Genomic DNA, 26,041 nt, shown 5'->3' on the forward strand with positions numbered 1-26,041 from the left:
CCCTAACCAGCGTGTCTTTCAGACTGTGGGAGGAAACCGGAGCACCCTGGGGAGAACGTGCAGACCCAAGGCTGGGAATCGAACCTGGGTCCCTGGCACTGTGAGGCAGCAGTGCTAACCTCTGTGTTCCAAGTCTTGCCCCTGAGGTTTCATTCACCTGGCGGAGGTGGGGGGGTGGGCGCAGTGGGGGGGCGGTGCTGCTGATTAGACGCAGGGGCTATTTGGTAAACTCACCATCCGTGGCTGTCGGGCGCGTTGATGTTGACTCCAAAGTTGACAAGGAATTCGACGATGTTGTAATGGCCGCCACACACAGCGTTGTGGAGTGCGGTGATGCCCTCGTCGTTCGACTGGCTTGGGTCGTTCATCTGGAAGGAGACAGAGGGAGGACGTTAGGGACAGCTCGTCATGGAGGTGGGGGGGCGGGTGGTGCTGGTGGAATTGAGACTTCAACCCACCCTTCAAGCAAGAGCACCAACCAATCTCCTCCCTCGCTACAGAAAACCTCGCCCATTTCCTGACACTTCCAACAGGGGGCAGTAGTTCCTGCTCCTGTGGGGTGCCCTCTTGTGGCAGGAGGGTGTCATTACACATCCCCATCCACACAGAACGGTAACAGCGCAGGAGGCCATTCAGCCCGTCATTAATCGGCGCAGGCTCTCTGTAGGAGCATCTCAGCCGTTCCCACATTTCCCTGTCCCTCTTGCACTTGTAGCCCATCTCTAATTGCCCCTTGTACTGAGTTCTCGCTTGGCCATTTCAGAGGGGCAATTAAGATTCAACCACATTGCTGTGGCTCCGGAGTCATATGTAGGCCAGACCGGGTAAGGGCGGCAGATTTCCTTCCCTAAAGGGACATGAGTGAACCAGTTGGGCATCTGTTCCTTGCCTTTCTGGCAAACAGGAACATGTTCCCTCAACTCCAGCCAGGTCTCGTCCCAATCTCGAACATCTCCATCAAATCTCTTCTCATTCGCTGTTCAAAGGAGAACATCCCCGAGTGTCTCCGATTTGTTCACCATCTGAAGACCCTCATCCCAGAGACACACCCTCCCCATGGAGACACGCCTCCCCCCCCCCCCCCCCCCCCCCGCAAACACTTGTCCGTCTACCCCAACCTCTCCAGAGACACTCCACCTCCTGGAATCATTCTGATAATTCTTCTCTGCACTCTCTCTCTCCAATAACACCTTTTTTACCCTTCCTCAAGGGTAGCCCATGGAGTGCTGGAGGTGGGACGGGGGTGGGGGTGCCCTGCTATCTGCATGAAGTCTCATGACTGAGGTTAGCATTGCTGCCTCACAGCACCAGGGACCTGGGTTCCATTCCCAGCTCGGGTCACTGTCTGTGTAGAGTTCACACATTCCCCGCCCCCCCCCCCCCCCCGTCTGCGTGGGTTTCGTCCCACAGTCCAAAGATGTGCGGGTTAGGTGGATTGGCCATGCTAAATTGACTCTTAGTGTCAGGGGGACTAACGGGGTAAATATGTGGGGTTACAGGATTAGGGCCTGGGTGGGATTGTGGTCAGTGCAGACCCAATGGGCCGAATGGCCTCCTTGTGCACCGTCAGTATTCTACGATTTTCCGCCCAGAGGGTGGTGGGAATCTGGAACTCTCAGCCTGAAAGGGTGGGAGAGGCAGAAATCCTCACATGAACAGGGCAACCGACCAAAAGCTGGGAAAGTGGGATTGGGCTGGATAGTTACTTGCCACGATGTGGAGATGCCGGTGTTGGACTGGGGTAAACACAGTAAGAAGTCTCACAACACCAGGTTAAAGTCCAACAGGTTTATTTGGTAGCAAATGCCACTAGCTTTCGGGGCTCTGCCCCTTCGTCAGGTGAGTGGGGACAGAGCCCCAAAAGCTAGTGGCATTTGCTACCAAATAAACCTGTTGGACTTTAACCTGGTGTTATGAGACTTCTTACTGTGGCTATTTGCCAACCAGCATAGATTCAGTGGGCCAAATGGCCTCCCTCTATGCTGTAGACCTTCTGCGTTTCTGGTTAAATTTCTGTTGAAGTGTTTGTAAACTGACTTTATAGCTCAACAGTGACCCTGCCAGGCACTCCAGTGAACTGCAGGGATGGGGCTGGGGGTGGGGGGGGAGCAATTCTTCCATTGCTGCAGTTATCCAGAGTAAGAAGTCTCACAACACCAGGTTAAAGTCCAGCAGGTTTATTTGGTAGCACAAGCCGCAAGCTTTCGGAGCGCTGCCCCTTCATCAGGTGAGTGGGAGTTCTGTTCACAAACATGGCATATAAAGACACAAACTCAATTTACAAAACAATGGTTGGAATGCGAGTCTTTACAGGTAATCAAGTCTTAAAGGTACTGACAATGTGAGTGGAGAGAGCGTTAAGCACAGGTTAACGAGATGTGTACTATCTCCAGCCAGGACAGTTAATGAGATTTTGCAAGCCCAGGCAAGTCGTGGGGGGTTACAGATAGTGTGACATGACCCAAGTTCCCAGTTGAGGCCATCCTCATGTGTGCAAAATTTGACTATCAGTTTCTGCTCAGCATTCTACGTTGTTGTCTCTTTGGTGGCACAGTGGTTAGCACACTGCTTCACAGCTCCAGGGACCTGGGTTTGATTCCCGGCTTGGGTCAGTGGCTGTGTGGAGTTTACACATTCTCCTCGTGTCTGCGTGGGTTTCCTCCGGGTGCTCCGGTTTCCTCCCACACTCCAAAGACATGCTGGTTAGGTTGATTGGCTGTGCTAAAATTGACCCTTAGTGTCCTGCATATGTTAGCCGGATTAATGGGTAAATATGTAGGGATATGGGGTTAGGGCCTGGGTGGGATTATGATCAATGCAGACTCGATGGGCCAAATGGCCTCTTTCTCCACTGTAGGTATTCTATGATTTAACCTGTGCTTAACCCTCTCTCCACTCACACTGTTTGTACCTTTAAGACTTGATTACCTGTAAAGACTCGCATTCCAACCATTATTTTGTAAATTGAGTTTGTGTCTTTATATGTGCCCTGTTCGTGAACAGAACTCCCACTCACCTGATGAAGGGGCAGTGCTCCAAAAGCTTGTGGCTTGTGCTACCAACTTTGGACTTTAACCTGGTGTTGTGAGACTTCTTACTGTGCCCACCCCAGTCCAACGCCAGCATCTCCACATCATGGTTATCCAGAGAGCCAGGAGGGGTCAGTGTTGGCCCATCAGACTTGGAGTCCCAGAACATTTTATACAGCCAATCGCACTGCTTTCCTGCTCTGAGAAATTCTCCCGAGGGCGAAGGGGAAGAGTGAGGAGGTGGGGACAAAGCCCAAGATGGTAGAACAATGGCTGCGACCTACCTCGTACACCACTTGCTTTACAATGTCCAGCTGCCCCAGCAGTGCAGCATCCAGTAAAACCACCAGCGGGTCCAGCCGCGCCCTTATTTTCTTGCTTGATCCAGACCAGTCAGCATGCTTTAGGATCGAACGCTTCACCTGGAAAGATCCAGACAGGAAAAGCACATCAGCACAGCTCCTCTTCCTCGGGGAGGCATCGACATGTAGCTAGCACACACAGGGTTAAATGCCAAATGAACACGTGTTCTAAATAACACGCCTGACCATCCCACAGGGTCCATCCAATAATAGTCTCAAAAAGAGACATGGTTCAAATGATCAGTGTCAAAGACCAGACCATGTGACTCAATTGCATTACACATCAGATATCCTGTCCCCATCAAACACTCCCAGGGCAGGTACTGCGCGGGGTTAGATACAGAATGTAGCTGTACCTGTCCTGGAAATGTTGTGCAGTTCCAACTTGAGGCAGGCAGAGTCCATTCAGCCTATCAAACCATTCTAGAGTGTGCTGATCTTGTGCTGAATTAAGGGTGGGCTGGGTTCGTGCAAATCCACTTCATTCAAAAAGAGGGGTGGGGAATGGGATGTCAAGGCACTTGGAGCCTGCCGGAGGGCGCGACAGCAGCTGAACTTACCGTTGTTGTGGGTGACGTGTTTGGAGACTCCAGGACCAGTGTAGGGGGAGTGACAGGGGTGTCAGGGTCCGCAGTGGGTGAGGTCTGAGGCGAGGGGGTGGGGGCAGGCGAGGTGGTGCTCTCGTTCTGCTCCTGCTGCTTCTTCTGGTGACTGCGGCTGAAGAGTTTGGTCAGCTGCTGGTACTTGCTGGCCCGTTTGTGCGTGGGGCCCCCATGCGCCACCGGCACATCAATGGACGACCGCTTCTTCAGGGCCCGAGGGATGGCCGCCCGGATCTCCAGCAGCTCCTCCATGTCCCGGATGGATTCGGTGTCGGGCAGGGAGACCGGCTGGAGCCGGGTGGGGCTGAGGGGACGGGGTACGCTCTCGGGGTCCGTCTCCCCACCCGGCTGGAGGATGCTGACGATTTCTGACTCCACCTCGCCCAGGGGGAGGGTCGGCTGCCTGCTGTCCAGGGGGAGGGCTGGAAAATCTGGCCCCTTCCTGCCCACTGCCAATAAAACAGGAGGGAGAGAAAATGGTGCAAGCACTTTAATCACAAATTGTCAAATTAACCCAGTCACAACCCCCTACCACCCTGTGACCACCCCTCCCCCTGGGTTAACCAGTGATCCCCCCTGTGACCACACTCCCAAGACAACTCCCCCCAGGTTAACCGGTGACCCCCCCAATCCCCACCCCCCGTGACCACCCCCTCCCCAAGTTAACCAGTGATCCTCCCCTGTGACCACACCCCCAAGACCACCCATCCCGTGACCACGCCCTCCCCCTCCATTAACCAGTGATCTCCCCTGTGACCACATCCCTCCCCCACCCCCGGGTTAACCGATGACCCCCTCCCCCATGACCACCCCCTCGCCCTCCCCCTGGGTTAATTGGTGACCCCCCTGTGACCACCACACTCCCCCCCCCGGTTAACTGGTGACCCCTCCTGTGACACCCCCCGTGACCACACCCCTCCCCAGGACAAGCCACTCCATCTCACTGGTCACACAACACCTCCATTTTAAAACTCTCACCCTTATTGTCAAGACACTCCCCCTCTCTAAAGCCCACCCACCCCACAGACCTGGGCACGTAATCCAGGCCGATTTAGCAGTGCGGTACTGAGGGAGTGCAGCACTGCCAGAACTGTTGTGGTTCAGGATGGGAGACATTGGCAGGACCTTAGCATTCAGATAACCCGTCCCTAGTTACCCTTGAACTGAGTGTCTCACACAGCCACCAACCCTAACACAGAGGGCAGCTGAGGATCAACCACATCGCCGTGGCTTTGGAGTCACATGTAGGCCAGACTGGGTAAGGATGGCAGATTTCCCTCCCTGAAGGGAACCAGATGGGTTTTTCCAATAATTGACAATGGGTCATCAGTAGATTCTTAATTCCATACATTTTTTGTTAAATTCAAACTCCGCCATCTGCCGTGGTGGGATCACACCCGGGTCCCCAGAACATTTAGCTGAGTTTCTGGGTTAATAGTCCCACTAGGCCAACGCCTACCCTTGATTGTAGGGTGTTCACCTACAATCCTGGCCAACATTCCACCCCTGACTCACACAACCAAGTCTGGATTAAGCGGTGATTTAGTTCATTATTCTCCGTGACATCACCCTGTGAACAAAGGGCTGCTTGTTTCCCACACTCACGACACTTCAAAAGCAGAGAGTCACTCACAGGTCACGTACGGGTCGCCCTCAGGCCTCGGAGTCAGAGACTACTGAGTTCAAGTTCAACTTCAGTGACCTCTTAAAATCTAGGCCCAGTGCAGCACCGAGAGAACGCTGCACTGTCAGAGACGGCATTATTTCAAAGAATAGTGGGACTTGAGGGTGGGCGCAGGGGTAGAGACAGGGGGTTCTTCCCAGCGTCCTGCCCAATGTCTATCCCTTAACCTGCATCATTAAAATTATCTGCTTGTTCTCACATTACTGCTTGCGGGATCTTGCTGAGCACAGATTGGCTGCCACATTTCAGAGAGGGCGGCACACACACACATATACAGGGACACACACACAGACAGTGGGGAACGCTCATACACACACATGCGCACAGTGGGAGGGGGCGCAACACACATGGTGGGGTGGTGCACACGTGTACAGACAGCGAGAGTACACAAACATGCACACATACACACACACACGTGGGGGCAGAGACGGGGGCAAAAACACACACACACACACAGACAAAGTCGGGGGGAGTGTCTCACACACACACACACAGACAAAGTCAGGGGGGAGTGTCACACACAAAGACACACAAGTCAGGGGGGAGTGTCACACACAAAGACACACAAGTCAGGGGGGAGTGTCACACACAAAGACACACAAGTCAGGGGGGAGTGTCACACACAAAGACACACAAGTCAGGGGGGAGTGTCACACACAAAGACACACAAGTCAGGAGGGAGTGTCACACACAAAGACACACAAGTCAGGAGGGAGTGTCACACACAAAGACACACAAGTCAGGAGGGAGTGTCACACACAAAGACACACAAGTCAGGAGGGAGTGTCACACACAAAGACACACAAGTCAGGAGGGAGTGTCACACACAAAGACACACAAGTCAGGAGGGAGTGTCACACACAAAGACACACAAGTCAGGAGGGAGTGTCACACACAAAGACACACAAGTCAGGAGGGAGTGTCACACACAAAGACACACAAGTCAGGAGGGAGTGTCACACACAAAGACACACAAGTCAGGAGGGAGTGTCACACACAAAGACACACAAGTCAGGAGGGAGTGTCACACACAAAGACACACAAGTCAGGAGGGAGTGTCACACACAAAGACACACAAGTCAGGAGGGAGTGTCACACACAAAGACACACAAGTCAGGAGGGAGTGTCACACACAAAGACACACAAGTCAGGAGGGAGTGTCACACACAAAGACACACAAGTCAGGAGGGAGTGTCACACACAAAGACACACAAGTCAGGAGGGAGTGTCACACACAAAGACACACAAGTCAGGAGGGAGTGTCACACACAAAGACACACAAGTCAGGAGGGAGTGTCACACACAAAGACACACAAGTCAGGAGGGAGTGTCACACACAAAGACACACAAGTCAGGAGGGAGTGTCACACACAAAGACACACAAGTCAGGAGGGAGTGTCACACACAAAGACACACAAGTCAGGAGGGAGTGTCACACACAAAGACACACAAGTCAGGAGGGAGTGTCACACACAAAGACACACAAGTCAGGAGGGAGTGTCACACACAAAGACACACAAGTCAGGAGGGAGTGTCACACACAAAGACACACAAGTCAGGAGGGAGTGTCACACACAAAGACACACAAGTCAGGAGGGAGTGTCACACACAAAGACACACAAGTCAGGAGGGAGTGTCACACACAAAGACACACAAGTCAGGAGGGAGTGTCACACACAAAGACACACAAGTCAGGAGGGAGTGTCACACACAAAGACACACAAGTCAGGAGGGAGTGTCACACACAAAGACACACAAGTCAGGAGGGAGTGTCACACACAAAGACACACAAGTCAGGAGGGAGTGTCACACACAAAGACACACAAGTCAGGAGGGAGTGTCACACACAAAGACACACAAGTCAGGAGGGAGTGTCACACACAAAGACACACAAGTCAGGAGGGAGTGTCACACACAAAGACACACAAGTCAGGAGGGAGTGTCACACACAAAGACACACAAGTCAGGAGGGAGTGTCACACACAAAGACACACAAGTCAGGAGGGAGTGTCACACACAAAGACACACAAGTCAGGAGGGAGTGTCACACACAAAGACACACAAGTCAGGAGGGAGTGTCACACACAAAGACACACAAGTCAGGAGGGAGTGTCACAAAGACACACAAGTCAGGAGGGAGTGTCACAAAGACACACAAGTCAGGAGGGAGTGTCACAAAGACACACAAGTCAGGAGGGAGTGTCATAAAGACACACAAGTCAGGAGGGAGTGTCATAAAGACACACAAGTCAGGAGGGAGTGTCATAAAGACACACAAGTCAGGAGAGAGTGTCATAAAGACACACACAAAAGGGGGGAGCGTCACACAACAGACAGAAGGCGTACGCACGCACGCGCGCGCACGCACACACACACACACACACACACACACACACACAGAGGGACGCACACCCACACAGACAGAGCCTCACCTTCCTGCGTGTGTTGGTATTGTGGGTATCTCTTCATGCTGGGGATGGCGGGTTGTGCTGGAGGGAACCTTCCTCGGCCGCTCACGATGGTGGGTCTGATCAGCACAGAGAGGGGTGGCAGTACGTTCCGGCGTTCTTTGATGGGGGAGGCCCGCGGGCTGCCGGGAGGGATGCTGGTGCGGGCCAGTATTGGAGAGGGCAGAATGGGCGAGGGGGAATGTGGGGAGCTGAGGAGCGGTGGTCTCTTCTGCTGCAGGTGGGTGACCTCGGACCTCCAGCTCGGTGGGACAGCGCCCTTGGGGAGGGTCCCGTAGATTTGAATCGCGTTGTATGCCTTGCTTCGTCCCGCTGCGGCCTTGAGAGAGAGAGAGAGAGAGAGAGAGATAGCAAACACAATTAATTCCCTTCCCCCTCACCTCTCACAGCCTCTCCTGCCTCAGCAACAGAATCCTCCTGAGCTCGTCCCTTACATGCTGTGTGTTCCCAATGCAGCTTACCTGGTCATTACCATCTGAGTGTCTGTGGGATCTAGCTGTGCAAACATTAGCTGCTAAATTTCCTACACTACAAAACTTAGAAAGCAGTAGTTCAGTGTTTGGGGCGTACTGAGGGTAGCCACAGTGGGTTAGCAGTGCTGCCTCACAGCGCCAGGGAGCCGGGTTTGATTCCCAGCTTGGGTCACAGTGTCTGTGTGGAGTCTGCACGTTCTCCCTGCGTCTGCATGGGTTTCCTCTGGAAACTCCAGTTTCCTCCCACACCCCGAAAGATGATGTGCAGGTTACGTGGATTGGCCATGCTAAATTGCCCCTTAGTGTCGGGGGACTGGCTAGGGTAAATGCTTGAGATTACGGGGATAGGGTCTGGGTAGGGTTGTGGTCGGCACAGACTCGATGGGCCAAATGGCCTCCTTCTGTACTGTAGGATTCCATCAAGGGGTACGGAGAGAAAGTGGGGGTGGGCTATTGAAAGTGCATGATCAGCCATCATCATATTGAATAGTGGTGCAGACTCGAAGGGCTGAATGGCCTACTCCTACGCCTATCTTCTATGCCTCTAAACTGTGGGGAGAGGAGAATAAGTCGAACAAGTTGGGTAAGTCTTCAATAGAGCCACAGGCAGGATGCCAGAATGGCCTCCAGCACTGATTACTCCTCTGAATTGGGTAGTGCAGTTTAGCGTCCGCATTAAAAACCTCAGCACTGCCAATCCCACAAATGTTGGCGAGAAGGCATTACCAGCAGAGGTGTGGATTGAACACAGGAGGAGCCATCGCTTTGGTGGAAAGGTGGAGTTGCTGAGATAATAATTGCATCTTATGTATCTATCGCACCCCAGTCAGACATAAAGATGGCCGGTTCCCACGCACAATTCACAGATCACTCAACTCCATGACGTCTGGTGCCTTTCTGTGGCCAGCGGCCGCCTTTCGATCCTGAGTGCAGCTTACCTTGCTTGGCACGAGATCGAGGTCGGTTTGTCTCCAGCTGCCTCCCTGCCTGGCCGGGTTCCAGTTCTGTTCATGCTCTGCAATGGAACACAGATGCAAATACAATTAGACTTGGCCCTCTGGGGGGGGGGGGGGGGGGGCGGTGGGAGGAGGGAGGATGGAGTGGGTGATCGGAGACCTTCACTTGCGGGAACCCTGGCTATGAGCATCTCGTAGAGGGAGCGGACCTGAGAACCTCATGCGCTGACTGACTTCTGCTCAAAGGAGTTTTTGCTCAATGAACACTTAGGGGTGGGTGGGGAATTTTCCCGCCATGCTCACCTCCCCCCGCTCCCCCCCCCACCACCACCCAAAACAAGACTGGAAAATCCCACCCCTAGGTCAAGGACTTTGGCATGGTTCTTGCACCTGGTCCCTGGTGCTGTGAGGCAGCCGTGCTAACTACTGTGGCACATTATTCAAAAAAGAGAAAGTTACAGGGTTCTAGGAAAAGACTAGAAGGGTGTGAGAGGAATAAAGATAATTCTTCCAATGAGCCAGCATCAATGATCTCCTTGGTCGGCGCAACATCGAGGGCCGAAGGGCCTGTACTGCGCTGTAATTTTCTATGTTCTGTGCTGTATCACTCTACGAGGTTATGCTTTCATACCCCACAGTAAGAAGTCTTACAACACCAGGTTAAAGTCCAACAGGTTTATTTGGGAGCACGAGCTTTCAGAGCGCTGCTCCTTCACTGATCTGATGAAGGAGTGACAACCCGAAAGCTTGTGCTACCAAATAAACCTGTTGGACTTTAACCTGGTGTGAGATTACTTACTGTACCCAGTCCAATGCTGGCATCTCCACATCATTTCATGTTGAGGGTGATTAACAAATTGCTTCCCAGCCTCAGGACTTACTGTTTTCGTAGCTGGGGGTTTGTGAAGGTTTCTTCTCGTACGCAACATCCAGATCTGCCTCGGCCCAAACACTTGGCATCTTCTTTCTCTTCAGTGAGTCGCCTGTGAGAAATGAATAAGTTTATCAAACTCCACAAATCATTTAGCCAAATTTTAGTGCCATCGACTGCTCAGAATTGGGACGGGTCGCAGTGGAGTTAAACCGAAAGCAATTCTCACCTGGAACAAGCAGTGATGCGATATATTACACAGATCGTAACCCTCACCCTGAGCAAGTAACTCGGGCAACTACAAGCTGAAATATATCCGGTGCAGTGTCTCAGGGGCTGTGGTTAAACAATAACTAGGCAAATGCTAATAAATACTTGCTGAATGACCAGTGGCTCTGAACTCTTATAGTGAGTAATCTTAGCTCAGTTTAAATAGTGACTGTACAGTTACACACTAATCCTACACAACCATGCAGTCATCCAGTAACCCTTACTCTGAATAATGTGACTCTGTATAGTTATACAGTAACCCCAGTAACCTTTACTCTGAATAATCTGACTTTGTACAGTTACACAGTAACCCCTACATCACACAGTAACCCCTGTAACTCAGTAACCCTTACTCTGAATAATCTGACTCTACATTTACACAATAACCCCTACGTCACAGTAAGCCCAGTAACTCAGTAACCCTTACTCTGAATAATCTGACTCTGTACATTTACACAGTAACCCCTACGTCACAGTAAGCCCAGTAACCCTTACTCTGAATAATGTGATTCTGTACAGTTACACAGTAACCTCTACATCACACAATAACCCCAGTAACTCAGTAATTTTCACTCTGAATAATGTGTCTATGTACATTTATACAGTAACCCCTACATCACACAGTAACCCTTACGCTGAATAATGTGACTCTGTACATTTACAACGAAACCCCAACATTGAACAGTAAATCAGTAACATAGCAACCCTTAGTCTGAATAATGTGACTCTTACAGGCCCTTCGGCCCAACCTGTCCATGCCACCCTTTCTTCTTTAAAGTCCTGAAGCTAATCCCAATTGCCCACATTTGGCCCATATCCCTCTATACCCATCGTACCCATGTAAGTATCAAAATGCTTTTTAAAAGACAAAATTGTACCCGCCTCTACTACTACTTCTGGCAGCTTGTTCCAAACTCTCACCACCCTCTATGTGAAAAAATTGCCCCTCGAGACACTTTTGCTTCTCTCCCTTAAGTCTCTTACCTTAAACCTATGCTCTCTAGTTTTAGACTCTCCTTTGGGAAAAGATATTGACTATCTAGCTGATCTGTGACCCTCACTATTTTATACACCTCTATAAGATCACCCCTCAGCCTCCTACACTCCAGAGAAAAAAGTCCCAGTCCATCCAGCCTCTCCTTAGAGCTCAATCCATTTATTCCCGGTAGCATCCTAGTAAATCTTTTCTGCACTCTTTCTAGTTTAATAGTAGTATTTCTATAATCAAGTGACCAGAATTGCATACAGTATTCCGAGCGTGGCCTTACTAATGTCTCGTACAGCTTCTACAAGACGTCCCAACTCCTGTATTCAATGTTCTGACCGATGAAACCAAGCATGCCGAGTGCCTTCTTCACCACTCTGTCCACCTACGACTCCACTTTCAAGGAGCTATGAACATGTACCCCATGATTTCTTTGTTCTGCAACTTTCCCCAACACCCTACCATTGACTGAGTAAGTCCTGCCCTGATTCAATCTATCAAAATGCATTTGTCTAAATTAAACTCCATCTGCCATTCATCAGCCCATTGGCCCAATTGATCAAGATCCCAATGCAATTGGAGATAACTTTCTTCACTGTCCACTATTCCACCAATCTTAGTGTCACCTGCAAACTTACTAACCATGCCTCCTATATTCTCGTCCAAATCATTAATATAAATGACAAATAACAGTGGGCCCAGCACTGATCCCTGAGGCACGCCACTGGTCATAAGTCTCCAGTTTGAAAACAACTCTCTACAACCACCCTCTGGCTTCTGTCAAGAAGCCAATTTTGTATCCATTTAGATACCTCACCCTGGATCCCGTGAGATTTAACCTTATGCAACAACCTGCCTTGTCAAAGGCCTTGTTAAAGTCCATGTAGACAACATCAACTGCACTGCCCTCATCTACTTCTTGGTTACCCCTTCAAAAAACTCAAATTTGTGGGGCATGATTTTCCACTCACAAAGCCATGCTGACTGTCCCTAATCAGTCCTTGTGTCTCTATTTGTCTGTAGATCCTGTTTCTCAAAATACTTTCAAACAATTTACCCACACAGATGTGAGGCTCACTGACCTGTAGCTCTCAGGCTTTTCCCTGCAGCCTTTTTCAAACAAAGGCACACATTTGCCACTCTCCAATCTTCAGACACCTCACCCGCGACTATCGGTGATTCAAATATCTCGGCCAGGGGGACTCACAATTTCCTCCCTCACCTCTCACAACGTTCTGGGATACACTTGATCAGGTCCCAGGGATTTATCTACTTTGATGCGCTTTAAGACTTCCAGCACCTCCTTCTCTGTAATATGTACACTCAAGACATTACTATTTATTTCCCCAAGTTCCCTAACATCCATGCTTTTCTCAACAGTAAATATTGATGAGAAATATTAATTTAGGATCTCACCCATCTCTTGCCGATGTCACTCAGTAAATCAGTAACACGGTAACTCTTACTCAGAATAATGTGACTGTACAGCTACATAGTAACCCCAGTAACTCAGTAACCCTTACTCTGAATAATGTAACTCTGTGCAGTTACACAGTAACCCCTATGCAACACACTAACCCCTAGTCACACAGTAACCCTCCACAATTACAGTTACACAGACTCCCCTTATCTGACTAATTAGTGACTTTATTCAGATTAAAATCAACTAATTCAACTCTGACTGTGGACAGGACTTTTCCAGATAGTCATAAATTGCAGCCAGTGCTGAGGTGGGGAATGAGCAGAAAGAGAAGCAGGCTGATATTTTATACCCTTCAGGCTCCTCTATATAGGCAAGATAACACATCAAAATTCTTCACCTGCATTGATGGTCAACGCTCCAGGGTCAAGCGTGAAACCAGTCCTTCCTCTTCCTCCCAGCGGGCCATCCTCGGTGTCAGAAGGCAGTTTGTGAGGTTCGGGAATGTGTGAGGGAGCAGTGAACAGTGGCTGAATGCTTTCACTCGGGCTGACCCTGGAAAACGGATCTATTGTGTAGTAGGGTCCGGGATATGGTGACAGGCTCGGACTGAATGCTCCAGGCTGGTGACAGCGTCTATGCTCCAGAGTGTCACTGGGCGAAGGCTGGGGCTCGTGGACAGAGTACACAAGGGGGCAAATGGAGGAGTCGGGTTTCTCCAGTGGGGTCATAGGGCTAAACCCTGGTCGGGGAGAAGGAGCTCGGTCAGGCTGAGGGCGTGGTTCTTGCTGGGGATAAAGCATTGGGGAATCAGGGAGCATGGGGCGAGGGGAGGGGGCTCGATCGAACTGCGGACGGTTTTCTTGCTGGGAATAAAACATGGGGCGAGGGGAGGGGGCTCGATCGAACTGCGGACGGGTTTCTTGCTGGGAATAAAACATGGGGCGAGGGGAGGGGGCTCGATCGAGCTGTGGACGGGTTTCTTGCTGGGAATAAAACATGGGGTGAGGGGAAGGGGCTCGGTTGAGCTGCGGATGTGGCTCTTGCTGGGAATAAAGCATTGGGGAACCGGGGAACATAGGGCGAGGGGAGGGGGCTCGATCAAGCTGCGGACGGAGTTCTTGCTGGGAACTGAGCTTTGGACGGACGAGTGGATCAAGTCCGTAGGGAGAGGGAGGTTGATAGGATGGCGGCAGTGATGTGTAGGCTTGTGAAAGTTTTGGGGACTGGCTTCGATTCGCACTAACTGGCAATGGCTCGCTGAATTCACTCTCTGACTCTGACTTGCTCAAGCTGTATGTGTTGGATGCTGTCGGAGTGCTCACTGGGCAATCTTTACGATAGGCCTGAAACTTAAAAGGGAAATGGCAGAATTTCAATCATTGACCTGAAACATCAGTTCTTTCCCTCACAGATGCTGCCCATCCTGCAGAGTGTTTGCCAGTCTTTTCAGATTGTACTTCCAGTATCTACAAATACTTCCCTTCGGTTATACAGACCTCAGCAGCCCGGCAACAGACAGCACAGAGTCTAGTCAGCACAGACTCATCCTTTGAGTCAATTTAAGTTTATTTATTACCATCGTAAGTAGGCTGACTTTTTTTTTCATTATTATTTATTAGTCACAAATAGGCTCACATCCCCGAGTCTTCACACTCCGGCGTCTGTTCAGGTTACACCGAGGGAGAATTTAGCACCTAACCAGCACGTCTTTCGGACTGTGGGAGGAAACCGGATCACCCAGAAGAAATCCACGCAGGCAAGGGGGAGAACATGCAGACTCCGTGCAGACAGTGACCCAAGCTGGAAATCGAACCTGGGTCCCTGGCGCTGTGAGACAGCAGCGCTCACCCACCGTGCCAAGATGCACATTAACACTGAAATGAAGTTACTGTGAAAATCCCCCTAGTCGCCACACTCCGGTGCCTGTTCGGGTACACTGAGGGAGAATTTAGCACTCTTGCTGCACCCTAACCAGCAGAGTCAGAGGTCTGTGGGTTGAGGTCCCACTCCCAAAATTCCGGGCTGACAATCCAACGCGATACTGAAGGAATGCCGCACTGTTGGAGCCGCCGACTTCCGAATGAGTGTTAAACCTCACGGCTGGAAGTAAAAGATCCACTGGCACTATTTCGAAGGGGAGAGCTCCCCATTGCTCCTCGGATGCCCTGGCCAATACTTATCCCTCAATCAACATCATGAAAGCAGTCAGTCCAGTCATTATTACACTGCTGCTTGTGGGGCGGTTAGCTGCCACATTCCAAAGGAACACTGGCTGCAAAGATCCTTAGGAAGTCCTTGTTAAAAGGTGCAATATAGACACCAGCTCTTAGAATAGAGAATCCCTACAGTTCAGCAGGAGGCCATTCAGCACATCAGATCTGCAATGACCACAATCCCACCAAAGCCCTATTCCCGAAACTCCACCCATTTACTCTGCTAATCCCCCTGGCACTAAGGGTCAATTTATCACGGCCAATCCACCTCTTTGGACTGTGGGAGGAAACCGGGGGAAACACACACAAACATGGGAAGAACGTGCAGACTCCGCACAGGCAGTGACCCAAGCCGGGAATCGAACCCAAGTCCCTGACGCTGTGAGGCAGCAGTGCTAACCCATTGTGCCACCGTGCTGCCCTTTGTTTCACAATATTTCACATCCATAGTCACAATGTTGCAACGAGATTATCCACACTGGTAGCAATAATAGGAAGGCAGATTATTATTTGACTGGGTGTAAATTGAGAGAAGAGGATACTCAGCGAGACCTTGGTGTCCTTGTGCATCAGTCGCTGAGAGTAGAGGCTACCTCGTTAAATGTGTTTAAGTCACAGATAGATAGATTTTTAACCAATAAGGGAATTAAGGGTTATGGAGAGCAGGTGGGTTAAGTGGAACTGAACCACTATCAGATCAGCCATGATCTTACTGAATGGCAGGGCAGGCTTGAGGGGCTAGTTGGCCTACTCCTGCTCCTATTTCTTATGTTCTTATGAGAGTAAGCACGCAGGTACAACAGGCAGGAAAGGCGGCAAATGGCATGTTAGCCTTCGTAGTGAGAGGATTTGAGTATTAGGGATAGGGATGTTTTGCTGCAATTGTATAGGGTGTTGGTGAGGCCACACCTGGAGTGCAGTTTTGGTGTCCTTATCTGAGGAAGGATGACCTTGCTTTGGAAGGAGTACAGCAAAAGTTTACCAGGCTGATTCCTGGGATGGCAGGTCTGTCATATGAGGAGAGACTAAGTTGGTTAGGATTATATTCATTGGAGTTTAGAAGAGAGGGGATCCCATAGAAACTTATAAAACACTAACAGGGTTAGACAGGGTCGATTCAGAAAGAATGTTCCCGATGGTGGGGGAGTCCAGAACTAGGGGATCATAGTTTGAGGATAAGGGGTAAACCTTTTAGGACTGAGGTGAGGAGAAATTTCTTCACCCAGAGGGTAGTGAATGTGTGTGGAATTCACTCCCACAGAAAGCAGCTGAGGCCAAAAGAAGAAATTAGATTTCACTCTTGGGACTAAAGGGATGAAGGGATATGGGAGGTGAAGGGGAGAATCCAGATATTGAATTTGATGATCAGCCATGATCAAAATGGATGCCAGAGCAGGCTGGAAGGGCTGAATGGCCTCCTCCTGCTTCTATTTTTCATGTTTCCTCCCACACTGGTGTCCATCCCCTGCCCCCACACACCTCCCACCCACCATCCCCTACTTTCCCATCCTCCATACCTTGGCTTCTGGTGGTGCACTGTCAGTGGCCTCACAGCTGCTCTGTGTGGACCACATCGAGTCGAGCTCCCGTGACAATTTGTCCAGTTTGAACGTTGCCTCGTTGAGTTTCTTCTGCTCCGACTGAAACAACAGGCTGGCCTGGCATTCTTTATCGAGGAAAACAAAAACACAGAGGGGGGGGGGGGGGGTGGTGGTAGAGAGACATCAGTGAGTGAGGCATGAGAGATAACACTGAATCACAGAATCACTGCAGTGCAGGAGGCCATTCGGTCCATCGCACCTGCGCTGACAACACTCCCAACCAGCCCCTTTTCCCATAACCCTAAGTATTTACCCTGCTAATCTCACCTGACACTAAGGTGCAATTTAGCATGGCCAATCCATCTAACCTGCACATTTTCGGGCACTGAGGGACAATTTAGCATGGCCAATCTACCTAACCTGCTCACCTTTGGACGCTAAGGGACAATTTAGCATGGCCAATCCACCTAACCTGCACATCTTTGGACTGTGGGAGGAAAACGGAGCACCCGGCAAAAACCCACGTAGACATGGGGAAAACATGCAAACTACGCACAGGCAGTGACCCAAGCCGGGAATCGAACCCAGGTCCCTGGCGCCGTGAGGCAGCAGTGCTAACCGGTGGGTCACAGACTGACTTATATTTATACAGAACCTGTCACAATCTCTGGATTCCCCCACAGTGCAATGAAATGTTTTTATAAAATGTGGTTCCTCTTGTAATGCAAGGCATGCAGCAGCCAAACTCATGCACAACACAGCAGCACAGCGATCATGAGCGGATACTCTGATCTTACTGATGGTGACGGAGAAGTATTGGCATCGGAGGGGAACTGCCCTGCAGTTTTGTCTTAAAAGGAGCCTTGTGTTCGAGAACTTTACACCGTGAGGCCTCGCTCTCACAGGAGTTCATAGAATCCCCAGAAGGAGGTCATTCAGCCCATCAAGCCTGCACTGACCACATTCCCACCCAGGCCCCTATTCCCTGACCCCCACATATTTACCCTGCTGATCCCCTGACACTAAGGGGTAATCTAGCACGGCCAATCCACCTTACATCTTTGGAGTGTGGGAGGAAGCCGGAGCATCCGGAGCAAACCCATGCAGACACGGGGAGAACATGCAAACTCCACACAGATAGAGACCCCGAGGCTGGAAGAGCACCCGGGACCCTGGCGCTGTGAGGCAGCAGCGCTAACCACAGTGCCGTATCTATCAAACCCTCCACAGCGCAGTCGCTACAAAGCTCATGTTGAATTTGTGTTATGCTTGATGTGGCAGAATCATGATGTTTGTTTAGACACGTTTGTTTCCTTTCTGAATCTCTGCCCCTGCGAAGCTCTGTTTGTATGCTTAGGCTCTTCTTTAATTGGTGCACATATACCAGTTTTGTGGTTTAACTAGTTGCATTCTTTAACAGTGACTTGTGGAATATATCAGAGAATTACACTGGCCATTGAATATTGCCAGGAATATGGCCTGGGTGTCACAGTTAGCACTACAGATGTGCAGGTTAGATGGATTGGCCATGGCTAAATTGCCCCTTAGTGTCCAAAGATGTGCAGGTTAGGGGGGGTTGGCCATGCTAAAATTGCCCCTGTATATCCAAAGGTGTGCAGGTTAGGTGGATTGGCCCTGCTAAATTGCCCCTGTGTATCCAAAGATGTGCAGGTTAGGGGATTGGCCATGGCTAAATTGCCCCTGTGTATCCAAAGATGTGCAGGTTAGTTGGATCGGCCATGCTAAATTACCCCTTAATGTCTAAAGATGTATATTGGGTGGATTGGGCATGCTAAATTGCCCCTTAATCTCCAAAGATATTTAGGTTGGGGGATTAATGGGCTAAATACGTGAGGTTACAGGGATAGGTGGGATGTTCTCAGAGTCAGTGCAGACCTGGTGGGGCTGAATGGCCTCTATCTACACCGCAGGGATCCAATGATCTCCACAGCCTTCAGCTGAAGTCACCGACTCTTATTCTCGTTGAGGTTTCTGTCAGTGAAAAGCAACTGAGGGGAGCTGATGCACTTAGAGAGATTCTGGGGAAAAGGTATCAGCGCAATGCTATGAGGCTTTGCCTCCAGATCCAGAATGGGCATCCACGCTGTTGTGGGTGGAGTGGTTCAGCAGTCAGACACAAAGCCTCAGGCTCCACAGCGACTACTCACCACAGGCTGCCTGGCCAGCTATGAGAGTGTTCAGGAAGGGGGAGTGGTGTGGTCACTGTGATGCTTCCACTGGCCGCTGCTCATAACACAAACGGCAGTGAATGTCAGGGTAGGACGGAGAAGAAATTAAAGGATTATCAAAAAGGTTTCTGCACAGAAACGGGCACTTAGTTTTCAGTGTAGCCGCAGTTCGGATTGTCTTCGTCACCACTATGGACTGAGACACTTCTGCTTTCTCTGCACTGAGACCACACTGAATCACTTAGTACAAAAGAGACCCTTCAGCCCATTGAATCAGCACTGACATGTGATCAACACCTTACTGCCCACTTAATCCCATCTGCCAGCACTTGGCCCATAGCCCTGAATGTTATGACGTGCCATGTGCTCATCCAAGTACTTTTTAAAGAATGCGAGGCCTCCACCACCCTCCCAGGCAGCACATTCCAGACCCTCACCACCCTCTGGATAACCTCTGCACCACCCGCTTTTCCTCACATCCCCCTCTAAACCTCCTGCCCCTCACCTTTGTCCCCTAATGACTGATCCTTCAATATGGGGTGGCACGGTGGTACAGTGGTTAGCACTGCTGCCTCACAGCTCCAGGGACCTGGGTTCGATTCCCGGCTCGGGTCACTGTCTGTGTGAGTTTACACATTCTCCCCGTGTCTGGGTGGGTTTCCTCCGTGTGCTCCAGTTTCCTCCCATGGTCCAAATGACGTGCTGGTTAGGTGCATTGGCCATGCTAAATTCTCCATCTGTGTAACCAAACAGGTGCTGGAGCGTGGCGACCAGGGGATTTTCACAGTAACTTCATTGTAGTGTTAGTGTAAGCTTACTTGTGACACTAATAAATAAACTTTAACACTAAGGGGAACAGCTGCTCCTGATCCACTCTTGTCCTTGCCCCTCATAATCTTGTACGCCTCCATTAGATTGCCTCCTCAGTCTTCTCTGCTCCAACAAAACAACCCAAGCCTTCCCAACCTCTCTTCATAACTTGAATCTTCCATCCCAGGCAGCATCCTGGTAAATCTCCTCTGCACACATTCCTCCCGCATCCCACCCCCCCCCCCGCACAAAAAACAATGATAGGGAGATGGACTTACCCAACATGGCTGGAAAGGTCGGCGATGGATTGACTTTGAGCTGTTCGTCCGTCATTCTTCTGTGAGTGTACGGGTAGCTGTTGGGGCACAGCTGATCGAGTAACACGGAAACCCTAAAGGGAAAGCAGGAAACATTCAAGTTCGCAAACGCAGCAACAGCTTGCTTAGGGTAGACCTTGTGTCTCAGGCGGTGCGAAATCCCAGGCATCAGAAGCTGCAGGTTCGAGTCCAGCTCAGTGGATTTGGGAGTTTAGAAGGATGAGGGAGGATCTTATTCAAACTTACAGGATACTGCGCGGCCTGCATAGAATGGACATGGAGAGGATGTTTCCACTAGTAGGAAAAACTAGAATTAGAGAGCCCAACCTCAGGCTAAAGGGACGATCCTTTAAAACAGAGATGAAAGGAATTTCTTTAGCCAGAGAATGATGAATCTGTGGAATCCTTTGCCACAGAAGGCAGTGGAGGCCAGGGTCATTGAGTGTCTTTAAGACAAAGATAGATAGGTTCTTGATTAATAAGGAGATCAGGGGTTATGGGGAGAAGGCAGGAGAATGGGGGTGAGAAAAATATCAGCCATGATTGAATGGTGGAGCAGACTCGATGGGCTGAGTGGCTGAATTCTGCTCCTATGTCTTATGGTCTCAGGACTTGATGATTAAGGAAGGTGTGTTCATACCACGGTCAAACAGGTTGAATGCCAATCTGCAAAATCCTTCCAACACTCACCAACAGGAGGCAGTAAGAGCGGGAGAGACTCCTGGTCAGCCATGTGATGGAAAGAATGTTGGAGACGTGACCATCACTATCCAGCGCTCCAGACCGCAACATGCAGGTAAAAGAACGTGTGACCACAGCAATTCAGATTCCCGGACTGAATGATAACACACACACACACACGACCATATCTACCTCATCAAATCCTTTAATCATCTTAAACACTTCTCTGCCTTTTAGTGAAGATCTAGCCCAGGGATGGGGTACGACACCTTATCTTGTCAGTTTGAATCTTTTATGTCTCTCTTGTGGGGACCGTGAATTGGATTAAATTTGAATTGGGTGGCACACAATGGTTAGCACAGTAAGAAGCCTCACAACACCAGGTTAAAGTCCAACAGGTTTATTTGGTAGCACAAGCTTTCAGAATGTTGCTTCTCATTCAGGTCTGACTCGCTCACTTGAAGAAGGAGTGACACTCCGAAAGCTCGTGCTACCAAACAAACCTGTTGGACTTTAACCTGGTATTGTGAGGCTTCTTACTGTGCTTACCCCAGTCCAACATCGGCATCTCTACATCAGGGCTATCATCGGCCACACAGCGCCAGGGATCTGGGTTCCATTCCCAGTCTCGGTTCACTGTCTGTGCAGAGGCTGCACATTCTCCCCGTGTCTGCATGGGTTTTCTCTGGGTGCTCCGGTTTCCTCCCATACAAAGATGTATAGGTTAGGTGGATTGGCTATGTTAAATTGCCCCTTAGTGCCCAAAAATGTGCAGGTTGGGTGGATTGGCCATGCTAAATTGCCCCTTAGTGCCCAAAGATGTGCAGGTTAGGTGGATTGGCCATGCTAAATTGCCCCTTAGTGCCCAAAGATGTGCAGGTTAGGTGGACTGGCCATGGTAAATTGCCCCTAAGTCCAAGGATGTGTGGGGATAGCACACATATTTGAATGGACCTCCCTCACATTAAGCTGATCTTTCTCTACACCCTAACTATGACTGTAACACTACATTCTGCACTCTCTCCTTTCCTTCTTGATGAAGGGTATGCTTTGTCTGTATAGTGCGCAACAAACAATACTTTTCGTTGTATTCCAATAGGGTTAGGATCTGGGTAAGATGCTTTGTTAGGGAGTTGGTGAGGAATCTGAGCAAACACCACCATCACCACAGTGTGAGGGATTGGGAAGGGGTCTGGACAGATGTGCAGGGGAAATGGCAGGAGAATGTACAATGCTCATTTGGACAGCTGATGCAGACAGGATGGGCCGAATGGCCTTCCTCTGCACCGTAACAACTGAGATTTCACATTTTCCTATAAGGCATTGGCCAGAGCTTTGTCCACTCATTTGACCTGCCACAGCAGCCCAGGCCCCTCGAGTGAACCGCAACAAACTGCTATCAACGCAACATGACTGAGTGAGCCAAGAGCACTACTTATCAGAGCCAATATCAGCAGGAGCAGAGGGTCACAGCAGCCACGGTTTGGTGGGGTGTTGTGCTTTGAGTCAGAATGAACCAATCCTATTCCAGACCCTTGAGCACATACCCCAAGGCAGACACTCCAGGGAGTGCCACATGACTGGAGGTACCTGGTTTTTTGGATGATGTTCTAAAACGCCTGTTCCCTCGCATGCAAGAAGATCCCATCTCGATATTTCCCAGAAGAGCAGTTCCCCACAGTGCCCTGGGTCAATATGTATACAGCCGCCACCAACACCATCAAAATTATCTGGTTATTATCACACAGCTGTTTTTGGGATCTTGCTGTGCACAAATTGACTGCTGTGTTTCTTATAGTGCAACAGCGACGACGCTGAAGTGCCCTGGGGCGTCCCAAGGTCATGAAAGGCACTTTAGGCAGCAGCTGTCAAACTCATGACCGCTTTTATCTAGATGGACAAGGGGCAGCAGACACATGGGGATGCCACCACTTGCAAGTTCCCCTCCAAACCACTCATCATCCTGCCTTGGAAATATAATCAGCCGTTCCTTCACTATGGCTGAGTTAAAATCCTGCAACTCCCTCCCTAACAACACTGTGGGTGTGCCCATACCACAGCGACTGCAGCGGTTCAAGAAGGCAGCTCACCACCACCTTCTCAAGGGGGCAATCCGGTATGTCCGCTACGACGCTCACCAATTTTTACAGATGCACCATAGAAAGCATTCTTTTCCTGTTGTATCAGAGCTTGGTATCCTGCTCTGACCAAGACTGCAAGAAATTACAAAGGGTTGTGAACGCAGCCCAGTCCATCACGCAAACCAGCCTCCCATCCACTGACTCTGTCCACACTTGCTGTGCCTCGGCAAAGCAGCTTGCATAACCCCACACACCCCGGACGTTCTCTCTTCCCACCTTCTCCCGTTGGGAAAGAGATACAAAAGTCTGAGGTCACGTACCAACCGACTCAAGAACAGCTTCTTCCCTGCTGCCCTCAGACTTTTGAACGGACTATCCCCGCATTAAGCTGATCTTTCTCTACAACCTAGCTATGACTGTAACACTACATTCTGCACCCTCTCCTTTCCTTCTCGATGCTTTGTCTGTATAGTGCACAACAAACAATACTTTTCATTGTATTCCAATATATAAATCAAATCAGGTCAAAAATTAGGGATGGGCAATAAATGCTGGCCCTATATCGAGTGACACTCACCTCCCGTAAAATTAACTTTTAACAAAAGTTCCTTCAAGATGTCTCTTAACAAGAATACCATTCATTGTCCAGAGAGAGAACTGGTGTAGAGTTCCCAGCAGAAAATAATCAAAAAAGCAGCAACATGTGGGGGTTCGGAAGGGATTGGGACCACAGCTGTGGTGTGCACCGCACATTAGAGAGACAGCAAAAAAACAACTGAACCCCTCCCTACCTGTTGGTGATTGCCTTTAAATTGACGATCGGAAACTTGGACCCTGTGGCAGCAACTAAAAACCTGGCAGCATTAAGAAAAACGCAACAGGAAGCTGCAACTACTTACAACATGAAAAGTCTTGTTAAGTGGCAGCTGTAGGGGTGTGGAATCAGTTATTCAGCACGCAAGCCTCAATCCGATGATCCCCGTATCTGGGAGACAGTAGGGTCTGTTTGTGCGAGGCTGAAATGTGAACCGCACTCGTGTGACGACCTGTATATTCCATTGCGAGGACCCACCCACCGCCCCACAACTTTAGCTGCGTCAGCCAAGTTTTCTGGGCGGGCTATTGGGGCGGGGGCGGGATGGAGAATCAAAGCCACTCCCAATGCCCTCTTCAGTTGCTGCTTGCGTAGTAATAACCTAAACCACTTTCACTGCGATTACACAAATATCCAAATCAAGCTGGAGAAATCAGCTGAGACTATTTTGTCAGCACCTCAGATCTTGGTGGCATTCGATCCGGGGAGAAAGGAGTCTCACAACACCAGGTTAAAGTCCAACAGGTTTACTTGGACTCCCAGGCTCTTGCCTCTATCCTATCTCCCTAACCCCACGCATTTAACCAGAGAGTGGTCAATTTGTGTAAATCTTTGCCGCAGAAGGCTGTGGAGACCAGGTCATTGAGTGTCTTTAAGACAAGAGATAGATGTACTCGTTGGAGTTTAGAAGGCTGAGGGGGGCTCTTATAGAGACATATAATGAAGTGAATAGATAGGGTAGAAGTAGAGAGATTCTTCCCACTTAGATAGCAGGACTAGAGGGCACAGCCTCAAAATAAGGGGGGGCAGTTTAGATCAGAGTTGAAGAGGAACTTCTTCACTCAAAGGGTGGTGAATCTCTGGAATTCTCTGCCCATTGAAGTGGTGGAGGCTACCTCGCTGAATATATTTAAGTCACGTAGATAGGTTTCTGATAGACAAGGGAATTAAGAGTTATGGGGAGAAAGCGGGAAGGTGGAACTAATCCACTTCAGATCAGCCATGATCTTATTGAATAGCGGGGCAGGCTCGAAGGGCTAGATGGCCTACTACTGCTCCTATTTATGTTCTTATGGGTTCTTATCAATCAGGGATTACTTGGAAAAGGCAGGAGAATGGGGATGAGAAAAACATCAGCCACGATTGAGTGGCGGAGCAGACTCGATGGGCCGAGTGGCCTAATTCGGCTCCTAAGTCTTATGTAACATGGCTGATCCACCTAACCCGCACATCTTTGGACATGATATCGTGATGCTGGCTTTGGACTGGGGTGGGCACAGTAAGAAGTCTCACAACACCAAGTTAAAGTCCAACAAAGTTATTTGGTAGCATGAGCTTTTGGAGCACTGCTCCTTCCTCAGGTGAGTTGCCTGATGAAGGAGCAGTGCTCCAAAAGCTTGTGCTACCAAATAAACCTGTTGGACTTTAACCTGGTGTTGTGAGTCTCCAAAGATACAGTAAGAAATCTAAGGGGCAATGTACCATGGACAATTGCAAGATAATGATAAATTGGAATGTGAGGAATCTGTAATTACCTCGCAATCGTGTGTCTGTCTGTGTATGCCGTGTTTGTGAAACCTACTTCTCCACTCACCTGATGAAGGAGCAGCGCTCCAAAAGCTCGTGATTCCAAATAAACCTGTTGGACTTTAATTGGTATTGTGAGACTTCTTGCCGCACCCATACCCGGTCCAACGCCGGCATCTCCACATTATGGGAGAAAGGAGAAGGGGAGATAGATGGGGAAGAATAAAAGGTTCCCAGCACCTGGAATGTTCCTGATGGCAGGGATGTCCAGAACTAGGGGGAAGAGGGGGAGGGTCACATTTGAGGATACCACTTAGGATTGAAGTGAGGGGACATTTCTTCACCCAGAGGGAGGTGAATGTGTGGAATTCACTCCCACAGAAAGTAACTGAGGCCAAAATGTTATGAGATTTCAAGAAGAAATTAGATACAACTCTTGGGGCTAAAGGGATCAAGGGATAGGGGGGGAAGGGTGATCAGGATATTGAATGATCAGCCATGATCAAAATGAATGGTGGAGCAGGCTCGAAGGGCTGAATGGCCTCCTCCTGCTTCTACTTCCTCTGTTTCCATGTCATTATTCAGTGACCCTAATGACTGGGATGTGCAGGTGGCAACACAGAACGGGGGTTACAAGCAGGTTCGTTGTGATGCCCTTCCCAGTCTAACAGCTAGTTAAGATATTAAGGATGGCCAATGGGGAGTTCTGAAGGTAGGTGCTGCTGCTCCCTGGCAGGGTAGAAAA

General features: G+C 49.9%; 1 protein-coding gene across 4 annotated transcripts in view; it reads right to left on the bottom strand.

Moving 5' to 3' along the window:
- Window positions 1-230: 230 nt before the first annotated feature.
- Window positions 231-26,041, bottom strand: part of LOC145362245 (relA-associated inhibitor-like) — a 58,022-nt gene continuing 32,211 nt past the window's right edge. Inside the window, exons 1-10 of one of the 4 annotated variants that reach the window (XM_080218316.1) lie at window positions 23,855-24,022; window positions 20,155-20,267; window positions 16,854-17,002; window positions 13,521-14,472; window positions 10,456-10,557; window positions 9,557-9,633; window positions 8,110-8,464; window positions 3,952-4,442; window positions 3,314-3,451; window positions 231-368 (exon numbers count right to left, since the gene is read on the bottom strand). In XM_080218316.1, coding sequence (XP_080074442.1) covers window positions 231-368; window positions 3,314-3,451; window positions 3,952-4,442; window positions 8,110-8,464; window positions 9,557-9,633; window positions 10,456-10,557; window positions 13,521-14,472; window positions 16,854-17,002; window positions 20,155-20,267; window positions 23,855-23,859 — 2,520 coding nt within the window. In that variant the 5' untranslated portion in view covers window positions 23,860-24,022. Of the gene's footprint in view, window positions 369-3,313; window positions 3,452-3,951; window positions 4,443-8,109; window positions 8,465-9,556; window positions 9,634-10,455; window positions 10,558-13,520; window positions 14,473-16,853; window positions 17,003-20,154; window positions 20,268-23,012; window positions 23,164-23,746; window positions 23,804-23,854; window positions 24,023-26,041 lie in introns of those variants that run through there. The other 3 variants (XM_080218318.1, XM_080218319.1, XM_080218317.1) reach the window with 3 other exon arrangements.

Source organism: Carcharhinus amblyrhynchos, unplaced genomic scaffold (assembly GCF_965287045.1).
Source record: "Carcharhinus amblyrhynchos unplaced genomic scaffold, sCarAmb.v2.hapA scaffold_37, whole genome shotgun sequence".
Lineage (NCBI taxonomy): Eukaryota > Metazoa > Chordata > Chondrichthyes > Carcharhiniformes > Carcharhinidae > Carcharhinus > Carcharhinus amblyrhynchos.